A 16,443-nucleotide genomic window follows, 5' to 3' on the forward strand; every position below is an offset into this window, starting at 1 on the left:
ATAATGCTAAACCCTAAATCCTAAATCATGCTAAACCCTATATCCTAAATCTTAAACCCTAAACCCTAAATCATGCTAAATCCTAAATCATGCTAAACCCTAACCCTAAAATCATAAACCCTAAACCCCTAAAATCCTAAAATCTAAATTCTAAATCTTAAAAAAATGGAGTTAAATGTTGGATGAATAAAAAAATAAAGTTAAATGTTGGACGAAATAAAAAGGTTGAGTTAAGTGTTGGATGAAATAAAAAGGTGGAATCAAGTGCTGGATGAAATAAAAAGGTGGAATTAAGTGCTAGATGAAATAAAAAGGTGGAATCAAGTGTTGACAGAAAAAAAAAAGATGCTCAAGTATTTTTGGAATTATTTTTGATAATTAAGTGCTAAGTCTAATTTCCTCAATTAAAATCTTTCAAGTTTAAGTCCAACTCAAATAAAAGGCTCAAACATTCATGACAGTTATTGACTCATTTCAGTGACTCAAAAAGTTAAAGTTGAAAGTTACCAATATATTCAACAACTCATTATGTAACAAAGTGTGGGTTTTTGATATTTGGGTGCCTCAAAGGCACCCAAAAATCCAGTATAGTGCCTCTTCTGGAATTAATTCCAGAAGAGTGCCTGGGACCACGTGGTCCGCATTTTAGGAATGCGGAACACATTAATCAGCATTAATCAGCTGATTAAAGAGTGTTCCGCATTCCTAGAATGCGGAACACTCTGATTTTACCGTTGGGAGCTGACAGCTCCCAACGGTAATTAATGTGTTCCGCATTTGACAAATGCGGAACACATTAAAAATCCGAAGGCTATAAAAGCCTCCTCCAGCAGGTGTTTCATTCACAATTTGAAGCAAAAAAATACTTAAAACATAAAAGTTCGAGGGAGACGGTTATTATTTTGAGCGGAAAAATCTTGAACCGAGGTGTTTTTATTTCGAATCTATATTTTGGAGCTAAGGAGTTATATTATTTAATACTAATTATTTTGGAGAACTACAAGAGGTTAGTACGTTTAATTATTTTATTTATTGCTTTAAATAATTTTAGTATTTGTAAATATTAGAAATGCATGTATAAATTTAATTATAATAGAAAAATATTAAATTTTAATTATAATTTAGAAATACATGTATAAAAAAGTTTATAATGTAGAAAAATGTTATCTTAGCCTAATAGTTATTTAGAAATGTATGTATAATATAAAAAAATTATTATAGTTTATTAAAATATTGTTAATTGTTAAAAAAATTAATTGTAAATTGTTATTGCATACAATTATATTAGGATATGTTTAATTTATTTTTATAATATATAAAAAAAATATTAGACATAAAGTAACAATAATTACAATTGATATGTTAATGCTATTAATTTGAAATTCGCATATTAAATATAACGGTGTCAAAATTTGCTGTTTATTAATTAGAAATGACGAGTCCAAATATATCTTTGTTGATATGGTGTGATGGCCGTATTGTGAGTTCTCCGTGTGGAATAGAATACCACGGGGGTCGTCCGGTTAATATGGCGCTTAGCGAGAGAATGAGTTTCGAGGAATTACAAAATATTTGTAGAAGAGCAGTTTCTACCGACGGGGAAGTAGAAATTTCAAAAATCTACTTCCGGCTTCCAAGAATAGTTGGGGGTGCGATACGCTCGTACTCGTTGTTTTCCGTGGAGAATAACGAGCATGTGTTTGGAATTTTGAACGAGGTCGTGCGGTATCCGCAACTCGAGATTTTGGAATTGTACGTGGAATACGAGGCCGTGGTTCGCAACAAGACTTTACTAGATCAGTTGGTCTTATGTGATTCAAGCGGGTCTGATAGGGGTAGCGGGTCTGATAGGATTGCCTTTGGGTGACAGGTACATTTTTCGTATGAAGTTATCTTAATTTTACGTTTTTCAGTACGCTTAAAATATAATTTAATAATATGTGCAGATGGGCGGGTCCCAGACAGCGGGAGCGGGGGACACCACGAGTTCCCAGACACTCAGTTTCTCACTTCAGACTGTTATTGGACGGGCTGCGTTACGACGATGTAAGTTTTAATTTTTTTTTTGAATTTAACTAACGTCCTGACAAATGTTAACTAAATTTTTAATTTACGTGCGCAGATCGTTTGGCAGCCATACTCCGACGACGTTCTCCAGTCCATCCCACAGATGTACCTGACAGGGCGACATATCTGGCGTGCCCGAGTGCCAATGATCTACTATCACACCGTGGAGTGGCACCAGCCGGATAGGGTTCTGCAGCAGTTCGGCTTACAGCAGCCCATTCCCCTGCCTGCTATGCAAGATCGGCGCCTTCATAACATCCAGTATCAGGGGAACTACAACTTCGATGAACTGCTCTCAGATTACATTCAGATTTGGAACAACAGAGCGGCTTACGTTGTTCAGGGTTACCAGCTCCAGCGACCACCTCACTACCATTCAGCGTATATGGAGTGGTTTCGGAGCCGCAGCCGGCGTTGGATTACCCATGAGGGCGCAGCGGCCGGACAGAGTGTACGTATTTATTTTATTATTAAATTTCTCTTATTATTGTATACACTGACAATTTGTTTCTTTATTGTAAACAGCGCGACACTTTCGAGATGATCGCCCTTCAGAGAGAGGCGTGTGCGTCTAGGATTGGGACTGCTGCACGCAGTTCTCAATTAGCTTACGGAGAGGAGCGCCGTGACGTCACACTGCCCCCACCAGAGCCAGCAGTTCCGGCTTACGTACTACCTCCTCTTCCTCCCCTGACCATCGATCTGGCTCACATCAGGGGAGCGCGTAGACGGCAGCCTAGAGTCGCCCCGCCTCGCGAGCGCCCGGCAGACCCTATCCCCCCACCGGTCTACTTCCACTTCGATCCTACAGCCACTACAGACAGACGGGGGGAGTACTATGGCCCGACTCAGTACTACGGTTCCACTTCCACTTCAGCATCACAGCCTCCGTGGCATCAGACCTATTTCCCACAGGTTTCATGTCATTTATAATTTAATTTATTGCTTTTTAACTCGTAGTTAAATATATATTTTAAATGTTGCGTTTTTAACTTTCTATTTCAGGGACCCCAGGTATCATCGTATCAGGTCCCGCCTTCGTCGATGCCGTTTTTTGAGCCGTCGTACGGACAGACAGCATATACCACTTCTCTGGGCACACCACCGGCGTCTCAGTTCCAGCAGGCCACACCACCGGCGTCTCAGTTCCGGCAGACCACACCACCGGCGTCTCAGTTCCGGCAGACCACACCACCGGCGTCTCCGTTTCAGCAGGCCACACCACCGCCGTTTGCTGCATCAGATCAGTATTACCGTCCAGCGCCATATACAGATGCTCCACCGTTCACGTCTTTCGATCAGTGTTACCGTCCCACGATGCCTTCGGATGAGCAGCCGTCGACGTCACATTCCCGGCCATCTTCTTCTCACCAGGCCCAGGATCCATCACAGCTACATTTTACACTGTCAGAGTCATGGTTATTCGGTCCGGAGATCGGTTCAGAGGCGTACGAGGAGCTTTTATCACGACCGGATCTCACACCTCCATCTTTTAGACTTCTACCGCCCACACAGGAGGAGACCGGTACTGCACCACCAGCAGCAGACGTTCAGCATTCAGCTCAGGACGAGGACGCCTCCGACAGCGGCGAGAGCCCTCCGGTAGCCAGACAGTTTCACTCGATCACAGACAGCTCGCGGCACCGACGAGAGACTCACGGTTTGAGGGTACAGAGACCGAGGACTCGTAGATATGAGGATTAGATTTCATATTTACCTTTATTTATCGATTTTTGTATTTTAGTATATGTTGTATGTTTACTATATTCAGTATATTATAATCGTTTGTGAAAATTGTTATTTTTTTTATAAGCGTCTGTTAAAATTATTAATTAAATAAAATAAATATTTAAATCGTCAATTTTTTAATTTTTTTTATAAATGTTTGCTAAAATCAGCAGTTAAATCAAACAAGCATTTAAATCGATTATTAATATATCGTTATTATTTTAAATTGTTTTTAGTTTATAGTGTATATTAAAATGATATTTTTTTTTTAAATTAAAATTCTGCAATGATTGGGCATTTAGTGCCCAATCATTGCAGCCCCAATGATTGGGGAGACAAATCTGTCTCCCCAATCATTGGGGAAGCACGTTCCGCATTCCTAGAATGCGGAACGTGCTTAAGCAGCTGATTAACAAAAGTTAATCAGCTGCCCACCCGTTCCGCATTCTAGGAATGCGGAACACCACCTGTTCCGCATTCCTAGAATGCGGAACGGGTGGGACCAGGCACTCTTTCGGAATTAATTCCGAAAGAGGCACTGATTTAGAATTTTGGGTGCCTTTGAGGCACCCAAATATCAAAAACCCACAAAGTGTAGAATCTGAAAGTTTTGGTTCAAACTCAAATAACCGTCCAGCACAAGGTGGGTATTACATAAACTACTACAAAAGCTATGTGAATTAATAAATGACTGATCAAAATAAAATCTCAACAATGAAAGGTTATTAAAAAGCAATATAAAAATTGTGGGTTGACCATTAATTTCCATAAAAATTTCATAAAAGTTCAAATCTTTTAAAAAATATCAGTATCGCTCTGAAAAAATGTCAAATCTTTGAAAACAAGTTTCATAAAAGTGCAAACCTTTCAAAAATATCTGTATCGCCCTGAAACGTAAATTTTCGTTTCAAAAATGTCAAATTCTCAAAAGGCACTCGCTTTTCCGCATGTGGAGCCTACGTGGCGTGTCACATATATACCACCGTGGCAAACACTAGGTTAAAGGTGTAAATAAGTTAGACTTTTCTCTAAAATTGACCATGTCATTTTTAGAAGACTTTAGCATCGCGATTATGATATGACTTTCGGCCTAATTTTTTAAAATAAAATTAGTAGAGTCGAAGAGCACGTTGATAGCTTCGATTTGACATAAAAAAACGTCGAATTCCGATATAGGAGTAGATAGATATGAACCAAACAAGCTCGACGTATCAAAATCGTTTCTCAGAGAACATATCGATAAGAGAAGAAAAACGTATTACAAACATTTTTTATATATATAAACATATATATATATTGCCATAGATCGCCGCATCTCTTAGAAAATCATTTGACAAGATTCTCATTAAAAAAAATGAAAATCTCTTTACATTTTCATATGTCATCCAACTAAGTCTAATTATCGATTCAATTATATTTAAGGGTTAATTACATATAAAATCACCATCTTTACACGAATTTTCAAAAATAACACGACCTTTAAAACGTGTTAGTTCAGGGCATCACCTTTCATTTCTTTTCAAAAACAACATGGGCACATTTTTTGATAAAATTTTGCTGACTTGGACACCCGATGAGAGTGCCACGTGTCACGCCACGTCAGCAAAAATGCCACTAAAAATGTGCCCGTGTTATTTTTGAAAAGAAATGAAATGTGGTGTCCTGAATTGCCACGTTTTAAAGCTCGTGTTATTTTTGCAATTTCGTGTAAAGGTGGTGATTTTATATGTAATTAACCCTATTTTTTTCAAATGTTATTAAAAAGATTGTTAATTTATCATATAAAAAATTAATAATTTTCTTCAAATATTATTAAAAATTGATTTTTATTTAGAAAATAATTATTTTAGTAATTATTATATTGAAAATATAATTAATTATAAAAATAAAATAAAATAAAATAATTTTAGCTGACATGTCATATTCAGCTAATATTAATCGGTGATACGGAAGACACATGACAATTTGGATACCACTTAAGACAATTAAGGACAAAAACTACATGTTGAAATAACGAGTGCTTATCTCATATATTGGTTGTGCCATGTTATATTTAAAACAAGCCAATGAGCATTTACAATAGGAAATCTTTTAATTATTATTTAATTTTTTTATTATCAATTTTTCTACATAGTCAACGCATCATTGATTTGTTGCACGAATGATATGGCACATCGATTGCGTGCAATAATTTTTCTCAAATAACATATAATATTCATAATCCAAAAAAAGAATAAATAACCAAACAAATATTCTAATCTTTAAAATGCAATGACATACTAATTTTTTTTATTTTAACTACGAGGATTATGAGAGAGCTTCAAAAAAGACACTTTTAAACCTGCCATATTTAAATTAATTTTCACTTAAGATAGGTAGGTTTTTTTTAAGGAAGGCAATTTTTCAATTCTAAATTTTTAATTTTAAATGGTTGTACACCTAAGTACAATTTAACCCTGTAACCTCGCTTAAGTCAAAAGAAGATTTTATCAACTCATTTGTGCCAAAAGGATAATAATAAAATAGTGGAAGATTTATGATCATGGGTTGCACAAACAAATTTATATTAAGATTATCAATAACAAAATCAAATATTTTGGAAAAATTGACAAGTTATCCAGTGTCTTCAAATTTTACACATATTAATACCGAACCATATTATTCATGGACTGCAACTATGTTTGCCTATGCTGGCTTACATTTAAATTTTCATTAATTTGGAGTTGGAGATAGACAACTTGATTACAAAAAATGGCAAAATCTTTTAAAAAATGAATATATAGATTGAGATTCTGAGTTCACTATAGTCTATAATTATCACTGTATTTGATTAATAACTATCCACAAAATAAACAAAAAATCATGTCCGGCATTGTGTCAGAGAATTTATCCCAGACCATGAATTCACTCGCTTGTTTCTCCACAGTGAGCCAATTACACAAACGAGCTGTTGCAGGTCTAAGTAAAGAAGCCACCGGAGATGGAGGTGAAATCCAAACTGATCATATTCTTCAACTCGGAGACACCACTCTCAAGGGACACACATTAGTCCCGCTCATTTTATCATTCAACAACTTGACTTACAATGTCAATGTACGCAATAAAATGAGGTTGTCTTCTATATTCCGTGGCGCGCACGAAAGCGGACCAACTACTACACAAACTCTCCTCAATGACATCTCTGGCGAGGCGCGGAATGGAGAAATACTTGCTGTACTTGGCGCTAGTGGATCGGGAAAATCAACGTTGATCGATGCCCTAGCGAACAGGATAGCTAAAGGTAGCTTGAAAGGAACGATTACGTTAAATAACGAAGTTTTGGAGTCAAGAATGTTGAAAGTGATATCAGCTTATGTTATGCAAGATGATCTTTTATTTCCAATGCTCACAGTTGAAGAAACTTTGATGTTTGCTGCTGAGTTTAGGTTACCGAGAAGCTTATCGAAGTCGAAAAAGAAAATGAGAGTACAAGCTTTGATTGATCAGTTAGGTCTGCAAAATGCGGCCAAAACTGTGATCGGAGACGAAGGTCATAGCGGCGTTTCGGGTGGAGAACGACGTCGTGTTTCTATCGGAATTGATATAATTCATGATCCAGTTGTACTTTTCTTGGATGAACCCACTTCGGGTCTTGATTCGACAAGCGCGTTTATGGTTGTGAAAGTTCTGCAGAAGATAGCTCAAACTGGGAGTATAGTGATCATGTCTGTGCACCAACCGAGCTATCGGATCCTTAAATTGTTTGACCGCTTGGTATTCTTGTCGAATGGTGAAACTGTTTACAGTGGTTCTCCGATGAGTTTACATTCTCTTTTCTCTGAAATCGGGCATCCGATTCCTGATAGTGCGAACCCGACGGAGTTTGCTCTCGACCTTATTCGCGAGCTTGAAGGTCTTTCCGGAGGGACAAAAAGCTTGGTGGAATTTAATAAAACATGGCAAAATACAAAGCATACATCAAAGTCTGAACCGGAACCACATGGAGTACAAATATCGTTAAAGGAAGCGATAAGCGCAAGCGTTTCCACCGGAAAGTTGATTTCGGGCGATGATGCTAGCACAAATTTATCGTTGCCAACGTTTGCTAATCCGTTTTGGATTGAAATGGCTGTTTTATCGAAAAGGTCAATTATCAATGCAAGAAGATTGCCTGAATTATTTGGAATTCGATTAGGTGCTGTCTTTGTTACAGGGTTTATTTTAGCAACAATGTTTTGGCAGCTTGATCATTCACCTAAAGGAGTTCACCAAAGATTAGGGTTTTCCGCATTTGCTATGTCAACTGCTTTCTTCATTTGTGCTGATGCACTTCCTGTTTTTCTTCAAGAAAGGTACATTTTCATGAGAGAAACTGCTTATAACGCTTATCGAAGGTCGTCTTACGTATTATCGCATGCTCTTATTACTCTACCATCTTTATTTATCCTCTCATTTTCTTTATCTGTCCTGACATTCTGGTCTGTCGGACTAGACGGTGGATTTTCCGGATTTATATTTTATTTCTCGATCATTTTTGCGTCTTTCTGGGCCGGAAACTCCTTTGTTACGTTCTTATCCGGCGTAGTCCCGCATGTTCAACTTGGCTTCGTTATAGCTGTGGCAATAATATCTTATTTTCTACTCTTCTGCGGCTACTTCATCAATCGCAATCGAATCCCACCATATTGGATTTGGTTTCATTATATGTCAATGGTTAAATACCCTTATGAAGCTGTATTACTGAATGAATTCCGTGATCCTGTGAAGTGTTTCGTTAGAGGAACTCAGGTATTTGACGACACTCCATTAGTGTCAGCTCCGACGTCCTTGAAAATGAAATTGTTAGGATCGTTTAGCGACACATTGGGCGTGACAATTACGAGCTCTACTTGTGCAAAGACGGGTTCAGATATACTGAAGCAAGAAGGTCTTACTGATATAAGTAAATGGAACTGCCTATGGGTGACAGTTGCTTGGGGATTCTTGTTCAGGATTTTATTTTACTTCTCTTTGTTATTGGGTAGCAAAAATAAGCGGAGGTGAGGTACAAGACATTTGCTATGAAAATGGATGGTTTTGGTGGAGGAATGAATTATAACACTTTGTGATTGATTTGTTTATTTGTTCGTTTGTTTCTTCAGTTATTTAGGATTGATTATCAGTTACAAGACATTTGCAAATAGTTTATGTTGTGTGATGAATTAGAGGTTGAATATTTTTTGCATAGTTTTTTTTGTAAAATGGTTTTCAAGTTATAAAAAGTTCAAAAAAGTTATCGAGTCATTGTTATTTATTAAATAATCACTTAACTGTAAAAAAAAAGGTAATTGTTTTAATAAAAAAGGCCAAAGGTACAAAAAAAACCCTAAACTTTTCGAGAAAGTACAAGACAGCCCTTTTACTTTTTTTGGGTTCAAAACGACCCCTCAATTTTGTTTTTCGAACATAAAACCCCTTCCGTCCAAAATCTCTGTTAAATGAAGAAGTGGCACATATGGAAAAAGTTCAAAAACAGCCTTAATGTTTGAAAAACTTATCAAATTTATACTTATAATTTTTTTTAAGTTAACACATTTCACCATCTTTTTCTTTGAAATATCTATAATTAAATAAAATTATAAGTTAAAACCACTTAAAACTCAATTAAACTAATCGAAACTTAATTAAACACTTCGAAACACAATTAAAACAAATAAACATCTAATTAAATACATTAAAACGTAATTAAACACTACAAAACACAATTAAAAATCTAATTAAACACATCGAAGTCCATTTAAACCAATAGAAATTTAATTGGACACGTCAAAACTTAATCAAAATTTAACTAATTTTTTAAAAACTTTACCGAAAAAAATCTATTTTTTAAAAAAAAATTAATCCTCTTTGAGAGGATGAATGTTCATCCTCTCAAAGAGGATGAACAGATCTTGTTCATCCTCTTTTGAGGATGAACAGGGTTCATCCTCTTTGAGAGGATGAACACTGTTCATCCTCTCAAAGAGGATTGAAAAAAAAAAATTGAATGGGACGGTTGCGGCGGATTCCGGCAGTGGATTCGGTAGTCGGCAGCAATTTTAAAATTAATTCGTTTTTTTAATTAAATCTTATTAGTGTTTTACTAGAATTAATAAGGATGAAAATTAAGTAGGTTTTTTTTAGAGGTTTTTAAGTGAAGAAGAGGGTGAAAATGATTAAAAAATTCATAAGTATAAAATTGGTAAGTCTTTTAAACATTAAGGATGTTTTTAAACTTTTTTCTTATGTACCACGTCATCATTTAACGGAGATTTTAGACGGAAGGAGTTTTTTGTTCGAAAAAAAATAATTGAAGGGTCGATTTGAGACAGGAAAAAGTAAAAGGGTTGTTTTGAACTTTCTCAAAAAGTTCAGAGGTTTTTTTATACCTTCGGCCATTAAAAAAGTATGTTTGCCTTGTGATCTATATCAATAGTTCAGTAATTGTTTTATTAAAAAGTTACTAGTTCGTTATATATTCTTTTATAATTTCTAATGCAAAATATCATTACATATCCATTACTTTGATCATTTTGTTAAATGTATTTCTGAAATTATGAATATCTTGATTCGTCAATTTTATAAATTGGGTCGAGTATATCAAATATTTATTTAAATTTATTTTCGAACACATAATTTTAATTTTAAACCTAAATAATTCTAAACTGAAATTATAGATCAATTTTATAAAATAAATTTTTATGAAATCAAAAATTTGTAAAAGGGATAATTCTAATAAAATAACAAATGTTTGCGAGTTTCGCCAGTTATAGTCAAAACTTTTAAAATCGGCTAGTTTAGTCAATTTTGGATATTTGAAATCTTTTCTAGTCATACGTCAACCGAACCAAAAAAATTGTCAGCTCACCTGCCACATCGCTGCCAACTCAACAGTAGGCCTCGCTTGGTTCGTTTTATTGCAATTCCTGGAAAGTAACTTCCCGGGAAGTGTAGTTCCTGGAAAGTTAACTTCCCAGGAAGTTTGATAAATGTTACTTGTTTCAATTTTTATTTCCCGGTAAGTACAAAATTAATTTTAATATAATATACTATATTTTTAGCTAAAAGACATAAATGTCCTTTGATAATTTTTATATTGTTAAACAAATAATTTTAATTTAAAAATCGAGCAATAAATAATTTAATATTTGTTATTATCTCTTATTTTACGATTCAAGTACTATTTAGGAGAGTTTTTAAATATTAAAATTTAAAAATTATATTTTTTTATTTGAATTTTACATAATATAAAATATTTAATAAAAATATTTATTTATTATAAATAACAATTATAAAATAATATAAATATATTTTTTGAAATAAATAAAAATATCTTTATATGAAATTTAAAAGAAAAAAAGAAAATAATTAAGGTTAAATTAGAAAAAACCAACAAAAGTGTTAGGAAAATTCTACTTTCTTGGGTTTTGCTAGGAAAGTTACTTCCCTAGTCAAAAGAAAGTCAAACATCCAACTTCCCGGGAAGTAAAATATAAAAATTGAAATAAGTAAAAAAAAATTGCTACTTCCCGAAAAGTACAACTTCCCTAGTCTATTTACCCCCAACCAATGTAAGGCCTAAATAAACCTGAATTGACAGCATCTATAAACTCAACCAAATTAAAGACATCAAAATAAGCTAAATTAGCCAAATTTGAAAAATTTGATTATAAGTAACAAATCTAAAAAAATCAAATTATGAAAGAAGAAACACACAAAAACTGAATATCTTTTAATGATGGTCGAAACCATAATATATTAAATAAATAAAAATTAATATGCCATTAAGCCAAAAAATTATTTTATTATAATTAAATACTATACAACAAAATATTAGAACTAGTAAAACAAAAGTTAAACCGAATTCAAAATGAATTTTTTTTTTAATTATACATAATTGTAGCTTTTTTTCTCAATTACAATGATTTTTATATTTTTCTAATTTGATCTTTCATTTATTCATTTTTTGCCAAATACAAGGCTTATTTAAATTTTGCAAATATACCTAAATTTATCCAAGTCTTGGATATATTAAAAACAATTGAATATATAGCAGACTAAATTAATAAAAATTAAAAATTACAATATATTTGATAAATACACTACAGTTGTGGACAAATAAGTTCAGTTTGCCTAAATTGAACTTGAACTTATTTAATTAAATGAATCAATTTTGGTCGGTTATTTCTGTTTTGAATCTATTGTGCCCTCTAATTCAATTGTCATGCTATTACTGTTAGGTGTCCAACCTGGGGAATTAGGCCACCAACTTGTGCTAGCCAAAATTGCTTGCTATATCCTGTCATGTACAGTCAAAACGTTGGTTTTTCACACATTATGAATACTTTTTAATTCAAGACTAACAAGTGAACTATCCATTTAATGTCCACACATTTTCTTCGGATGACAACTCTACCTCATTAAATTTTCCCATGTCTATTAAATTTGTCCATCTCTAGTTCATTAAATCATCTTCTCTCCGCCCATAATACTATTAATCACAGATCTGCTTTCCTTATTTCAATAAGTCTTTTTTTTAAAGTGTTTGTTTAAATTTTATTTTGATTGAATGTTGTTGTAGATCTAAGAGTTAGAAGATAACTTATGAATCTATATTGAATATGAGGTTTGAAAAATTTGGAACTCTAAGAATCAAGCGGTTTCAAGATCTTATTTTCAATTTGAACCATTTATATTTTGAGTAACCTTTTGATGGTTGAAAAAATCATGATCGATGACTGTATTAACAGCTCTCATCATTAATTTAGAATAATTTCTTTTAATATGTTGAAGAATTATTTATCTATATAATTTTCATTCTCAAAAAAACAGATAATTCAAATAAAATACAGCCTTTATTTTTGTTTTATTATTATACTAGTTACTACAATATTCTTATATGCTCTATTTTATTTCTGCTAAAAAATATATTTAAAACTGCACAGCTAGCTGAAAATGAATTAAATGAACAAAATATAATATCTTATACTATTTGCAACATTTCTACAAGAAAATTCCAGACTCAATTTTTAAAAAACAAAGGTCATATTCTTTATATCTGAAAAAAAAAATACAAATCACACAAAGTATACATCATCCCTCCGGCCACCGACGCCGGCCGACGCGAACCGCCGCAATCTAGTAAACCCTTTTATCTTGTATATTAACTTCTCTTGTTCTTGCTACCCAACAACAAAGCAAAGTAAAACAAAACCCTAAACAAGAATCCCCAAGCAACCGTTACCCATAAGCAACTCCATTTATTTAGATCAGTAATACCTTGTTGCTGTAATATATCTAATCCTGTAGTTAAACATGTAGAGCTTGTAATCTTCATTCCCAATGTATTACTCAACGTACCGAGTAATTGAACTTTCATTGAGTCCGGAACTGAACCTAATGGAGTATTATCGAAAATTTGAACTCCTCGCACGAAACACTTGACAGGATCTTGAAATTCATTTTGTAACACAGCTTCATAAGGGTATTTCACTAGTGACATGTAATGAAACCAAATCCAATAAGGCGGGATTCGATCGCGGTTGATGAAGAAGCCGCTGAAGAGGAGGAAATAAGCTAGGATTGCTACGACTATTGTGTAGCCGAGCATAACGTGAGGGACTACGCCGGATATGAATGTAACGAAGGAGTTTCCGGCCCAGAAAGACGCGCACATGATGAAAAAATAGAATAAGAATCCCGAAAATCCTCCGTCTAGCCCCACCGCCCAAAATGTGAGGGCGGAGAACGAAAGTGAGAGGAAAATTATCGATGGTAACGAAACTAGAGCATGAGATAATACGTAAGACGATCTTCGATAAGCATTATAAGCGGTTTCTCTCATGAAAATGTACCTTTCTTGAAGAAAAACAGGAAGAGCATCGGCACAAGTGTAGAAAGTTGTCGACATAGCGAACGCGAAAAACCCTAATCTTTCTTGAACTCCTTTAGGTGAACTATCAAGCTGCCAAAACATTGTTGCTAGAATAAACCCAGTAACAAGAACAGCACCTAATCGGATTCCGAATAATTCCGGTACTCTTCTAGAATTGGTAATTGATCTTTTCGATAAAACCGCAATTTCATTCCAGAACGGATTAGCAAATGTCGGTACTAACGAACTAGCGGTGGCAACATTATTAGTAGCACCAGAAACCAATTTCCCTTTCGAAATGCTTGCACTTATGGCTTCTTTTAACGACAATCCATTCCGATCCGGTTCAGAATTCGCTGTTTGCTGCTTCATACTCTGCCATGTTTTATTGAACTCAACCAAACTTTTAGTCCCACCCGGAGAGCCTTCGAGCTCTCGAATATGATCCAAAGCAAACTCGGTCCGGTTCTCATTGTCAGGAATCGGATGCCCAAATTCAGCAAAAAACGAAGGCAAGCACGTCGGAGGACCGCTATAAACAGTCTGTCCACGGGACAGGAATATTAACCGGTCTAACAAGCCAAGAATCCGATAACTCGGCTGGTGCACCGACATGATAACTATGCTCCCAGACTGAGCTATTCTCTGCAAAACCTTCACAACCATAAATGCACTAGTCGAATCAAGACCTGAAGTCGGTTCATCCAATAAAAGCATGATCGGATCATGAATTATATCAATTCCGATAGAAACACGACGCCTTTCTCCACCCGAAACGCCTCTATGGCCTTCGTCTCCGATCACAGTTTTCGCTGCATTTCGCAAACCTAACTGATCAATCAAAGCTTGCACTCTCATTTTCTTTTTCGACTTCGATAAGCTTCTCGGTAACCTAAATTCCGCGGCGAACATTAATGTTTCTTCAACTGTAAGCATGGGAAATAAAAGATCATCTTGCATAACATAAGCTGATATAACTTTCAACATTCTTGACTCCAAAACCTCGCCGTTCAACGATACCGTGCCTTTCAAGCTACCTTTAGCAATCCTGTTCGCTAGTGCATCGATCAATGTTGATTTTCCCGAGCCACTAGCGCCGAGTACAGCAACTATTTCTCCATCACGCGCCTCACCAGAGATGTCATTGAGGAGAGTTTTCGTAGTACTGAATAAGCTTTCACCGGAAACCGGCTCCACCGAAGCAGCACCAAGGCGGTGGTGACGTGTTGTAGGTAAAATAGATGGCAATCTTAACCTCCGACGAACTTTAACGCTGTAAGTTAAATTATTAAACGATAAAATGAACGGAATTGTCCTCGGCGCCTCAAGATTCGTGTTCCCGAGTTCAAGAACTTGATGAACCGGCGTTTCGCTACCATCTCCGGTGGCTTCTTTACGCACATCTCCGACGCGTTTGAGTAACTGGCCGAGCGTGGGAGACACGGAGGCCGTGGACCGCGGAGGGAGGTAGTCGGGTTGATCCATGGTTTGAGAGTAAAACGGCGTTGTATCTGATCTATTAGGGGAGAAATTCTCCGCTACAACACGAGACATGCTATAAAATTTTGTAGTTGATGATATATTATAAAGATTTAACTATTTATAAAAATAGTTTTTGGAAACGTTAACGGCGTGAAGAGGAGGTTGGAGGAGCATACGTTAAGCTGGTTTAATGGAGAAGGTTAGAGAGATAACGGCGTGTAAATGGTGTTTATGAAGGAGCAATGTGGAGGAGGTGATGATTCTTCTTTGGCTTTGTAACTTTTGTTTTAAGTTTTTGGTTTCTTCCAAATAAATATTTATAGGGACTTAAGTGGATAAATTAAACAAATGTGAAAATGGATATTTTAAAATCTTGAGTTTAAATTGTAAAAATTGTGTAAAATTTTTGTATTTTTATGAGTGTTTTACAATAGAAGATGGGAGGTGAGAAAAAGGTGACCTAAAATCTCCTAATCTTATATTTGTACGTCTTCTTTTTTAGAGGGATTTTGATTGGTCAAACAGGACACGTGGCGAAATGGGTTGAGCTTGTTGATGTATTGACCTTTGTGTAGGGTTTTTAGTTGAGTAGGTTGGGTGTTGATCTATAATCTTCTGGATGCGTAAGATATGTATAGTTGTCGACGTTGAGAAATACCAAGATTATGGTAAAATGAAGGTGGTTATTTGGTTTCAAGAAATTATTCAATTAAAAACTAAATTATTCAATTATACTACTTTTAAAGAGTTGTGTGAATTGGGTGGTTCGATTCAGTTTGATTCGAAATTGGCTAAAACCGACCAATAGAAATTTATTAAAATCTTAAATTACATCGATCTAAACTTTACATCAAATCAAACTGGAAAAAGATCGGGTTCAATTCACTTAAAACATCAAAAAATTTATATTTTAACATTTTTTTTTCTTTTAAAATTAATTTAAACATTAAAAATTATTTTTGATAATTTCTTAATGTTTATTAGCATGTTTATTTATTTTATAAAATTTATTAATTTATTTGTCAACTATATTTAAAAAATAACTACTAAAAATATTAATGTATGTGTTTATGTTAATTTTTTTTACTTTTCTTTTCGCTTTTTTGGATATTTCAATTTTTAAAGTTTCAAAAACCAAGCATTAAAATTTTATATAATTATTTAAACCGAAGCAATCCATATTTATTAAATAACCGAACCATAGTTATAACCGTAGTTTGGTATATCCAGTTCATCCCTACTTATTAGCAAGAAGAGTGCTAGTCATTGAGCTATTTAAAAGGGCTCCAGTTTAA

General features: G+C 34.7%; 3 protein-coding genes across 3 annotated transcripts; 2 read left to right on the forward strand and 1 right to left on the reverse strand.

Moving 5' to 3' along the window:
- The first annotated feature begins 1,432 nt into the window (after positions 1-1,432).
- On the forward strand, positions 1,433-3,790 carry LOC126662023 (uncharacterized). Its single transcript, XM_050355909.2, has 6 exons — positions 1,433-1,752; positions 1,802-1,870; positions 1,947-2,046; positions 2,123-2,518; positions 2,593-2,982; positions 3,073-3,790. The coding sequence occupies exons 1-6, from the start codon at positions 1,433-1,435 to the stop codon at positions 3,769-3,771; spliced, it is 1,974 nt and encodes a 657-aa protein (XP_050211866.1). The 3' UTR covers positions 3,772-3,790.
- Positions 3,791-6,679: 2,889 nt separating this feature from the next.
- Positions 6,680-8,975, forward strand: LOC126661070 (ABC transporter G family member 6-like). Its single transcript, XM_050354830.2, has one exon. The coding sequence runs from the start codon at positions 6,694-6,696 to the stop codon at positions 8,815-8,817; it is 2,124 nt and encodes a 707-aa protein (XP_050210787.1). The 5' UTR covers positions 6,680-6,693; the 3' UTR covers positions 8,818-8,975.
- Positions 8,976-12,752: 3,777 nt separating this feature from the next.
- LOC126661044 (ABC transporter G family member 6-like) lies at positions 12,753-15,440 on the reverse strand. Its single transcript, XM_050354795.2, has one exon. It carries the CDS (start codon positions 15,218-15,220, stop codon positions 12,956-12,958), a length of 2,265 nt encoding a protein of 754 aa, XP_050210752.1. The 5' UTR covers positions 15,221-15,440; the 3' UTR covers positions 12,753-12,955.
- Positions 15,441-16,443: the final 1,003 nt, after the last annotated feature.

This window comes from Mercurialis annua, linkage group LG8, assembly GCF_937616625.2.
Source record: "Mercurialis annua linkage group LG8, ddMerAnnu1.2, whole genome shotgun sequence".
Classification (NCBI taxonomy): Eukaryota; Viridiplantae; Streptophyta; class Magnoliopsida; order Malpighiales; family Euphorbiaceae; genus Mercurialis; species Mercurialis annua.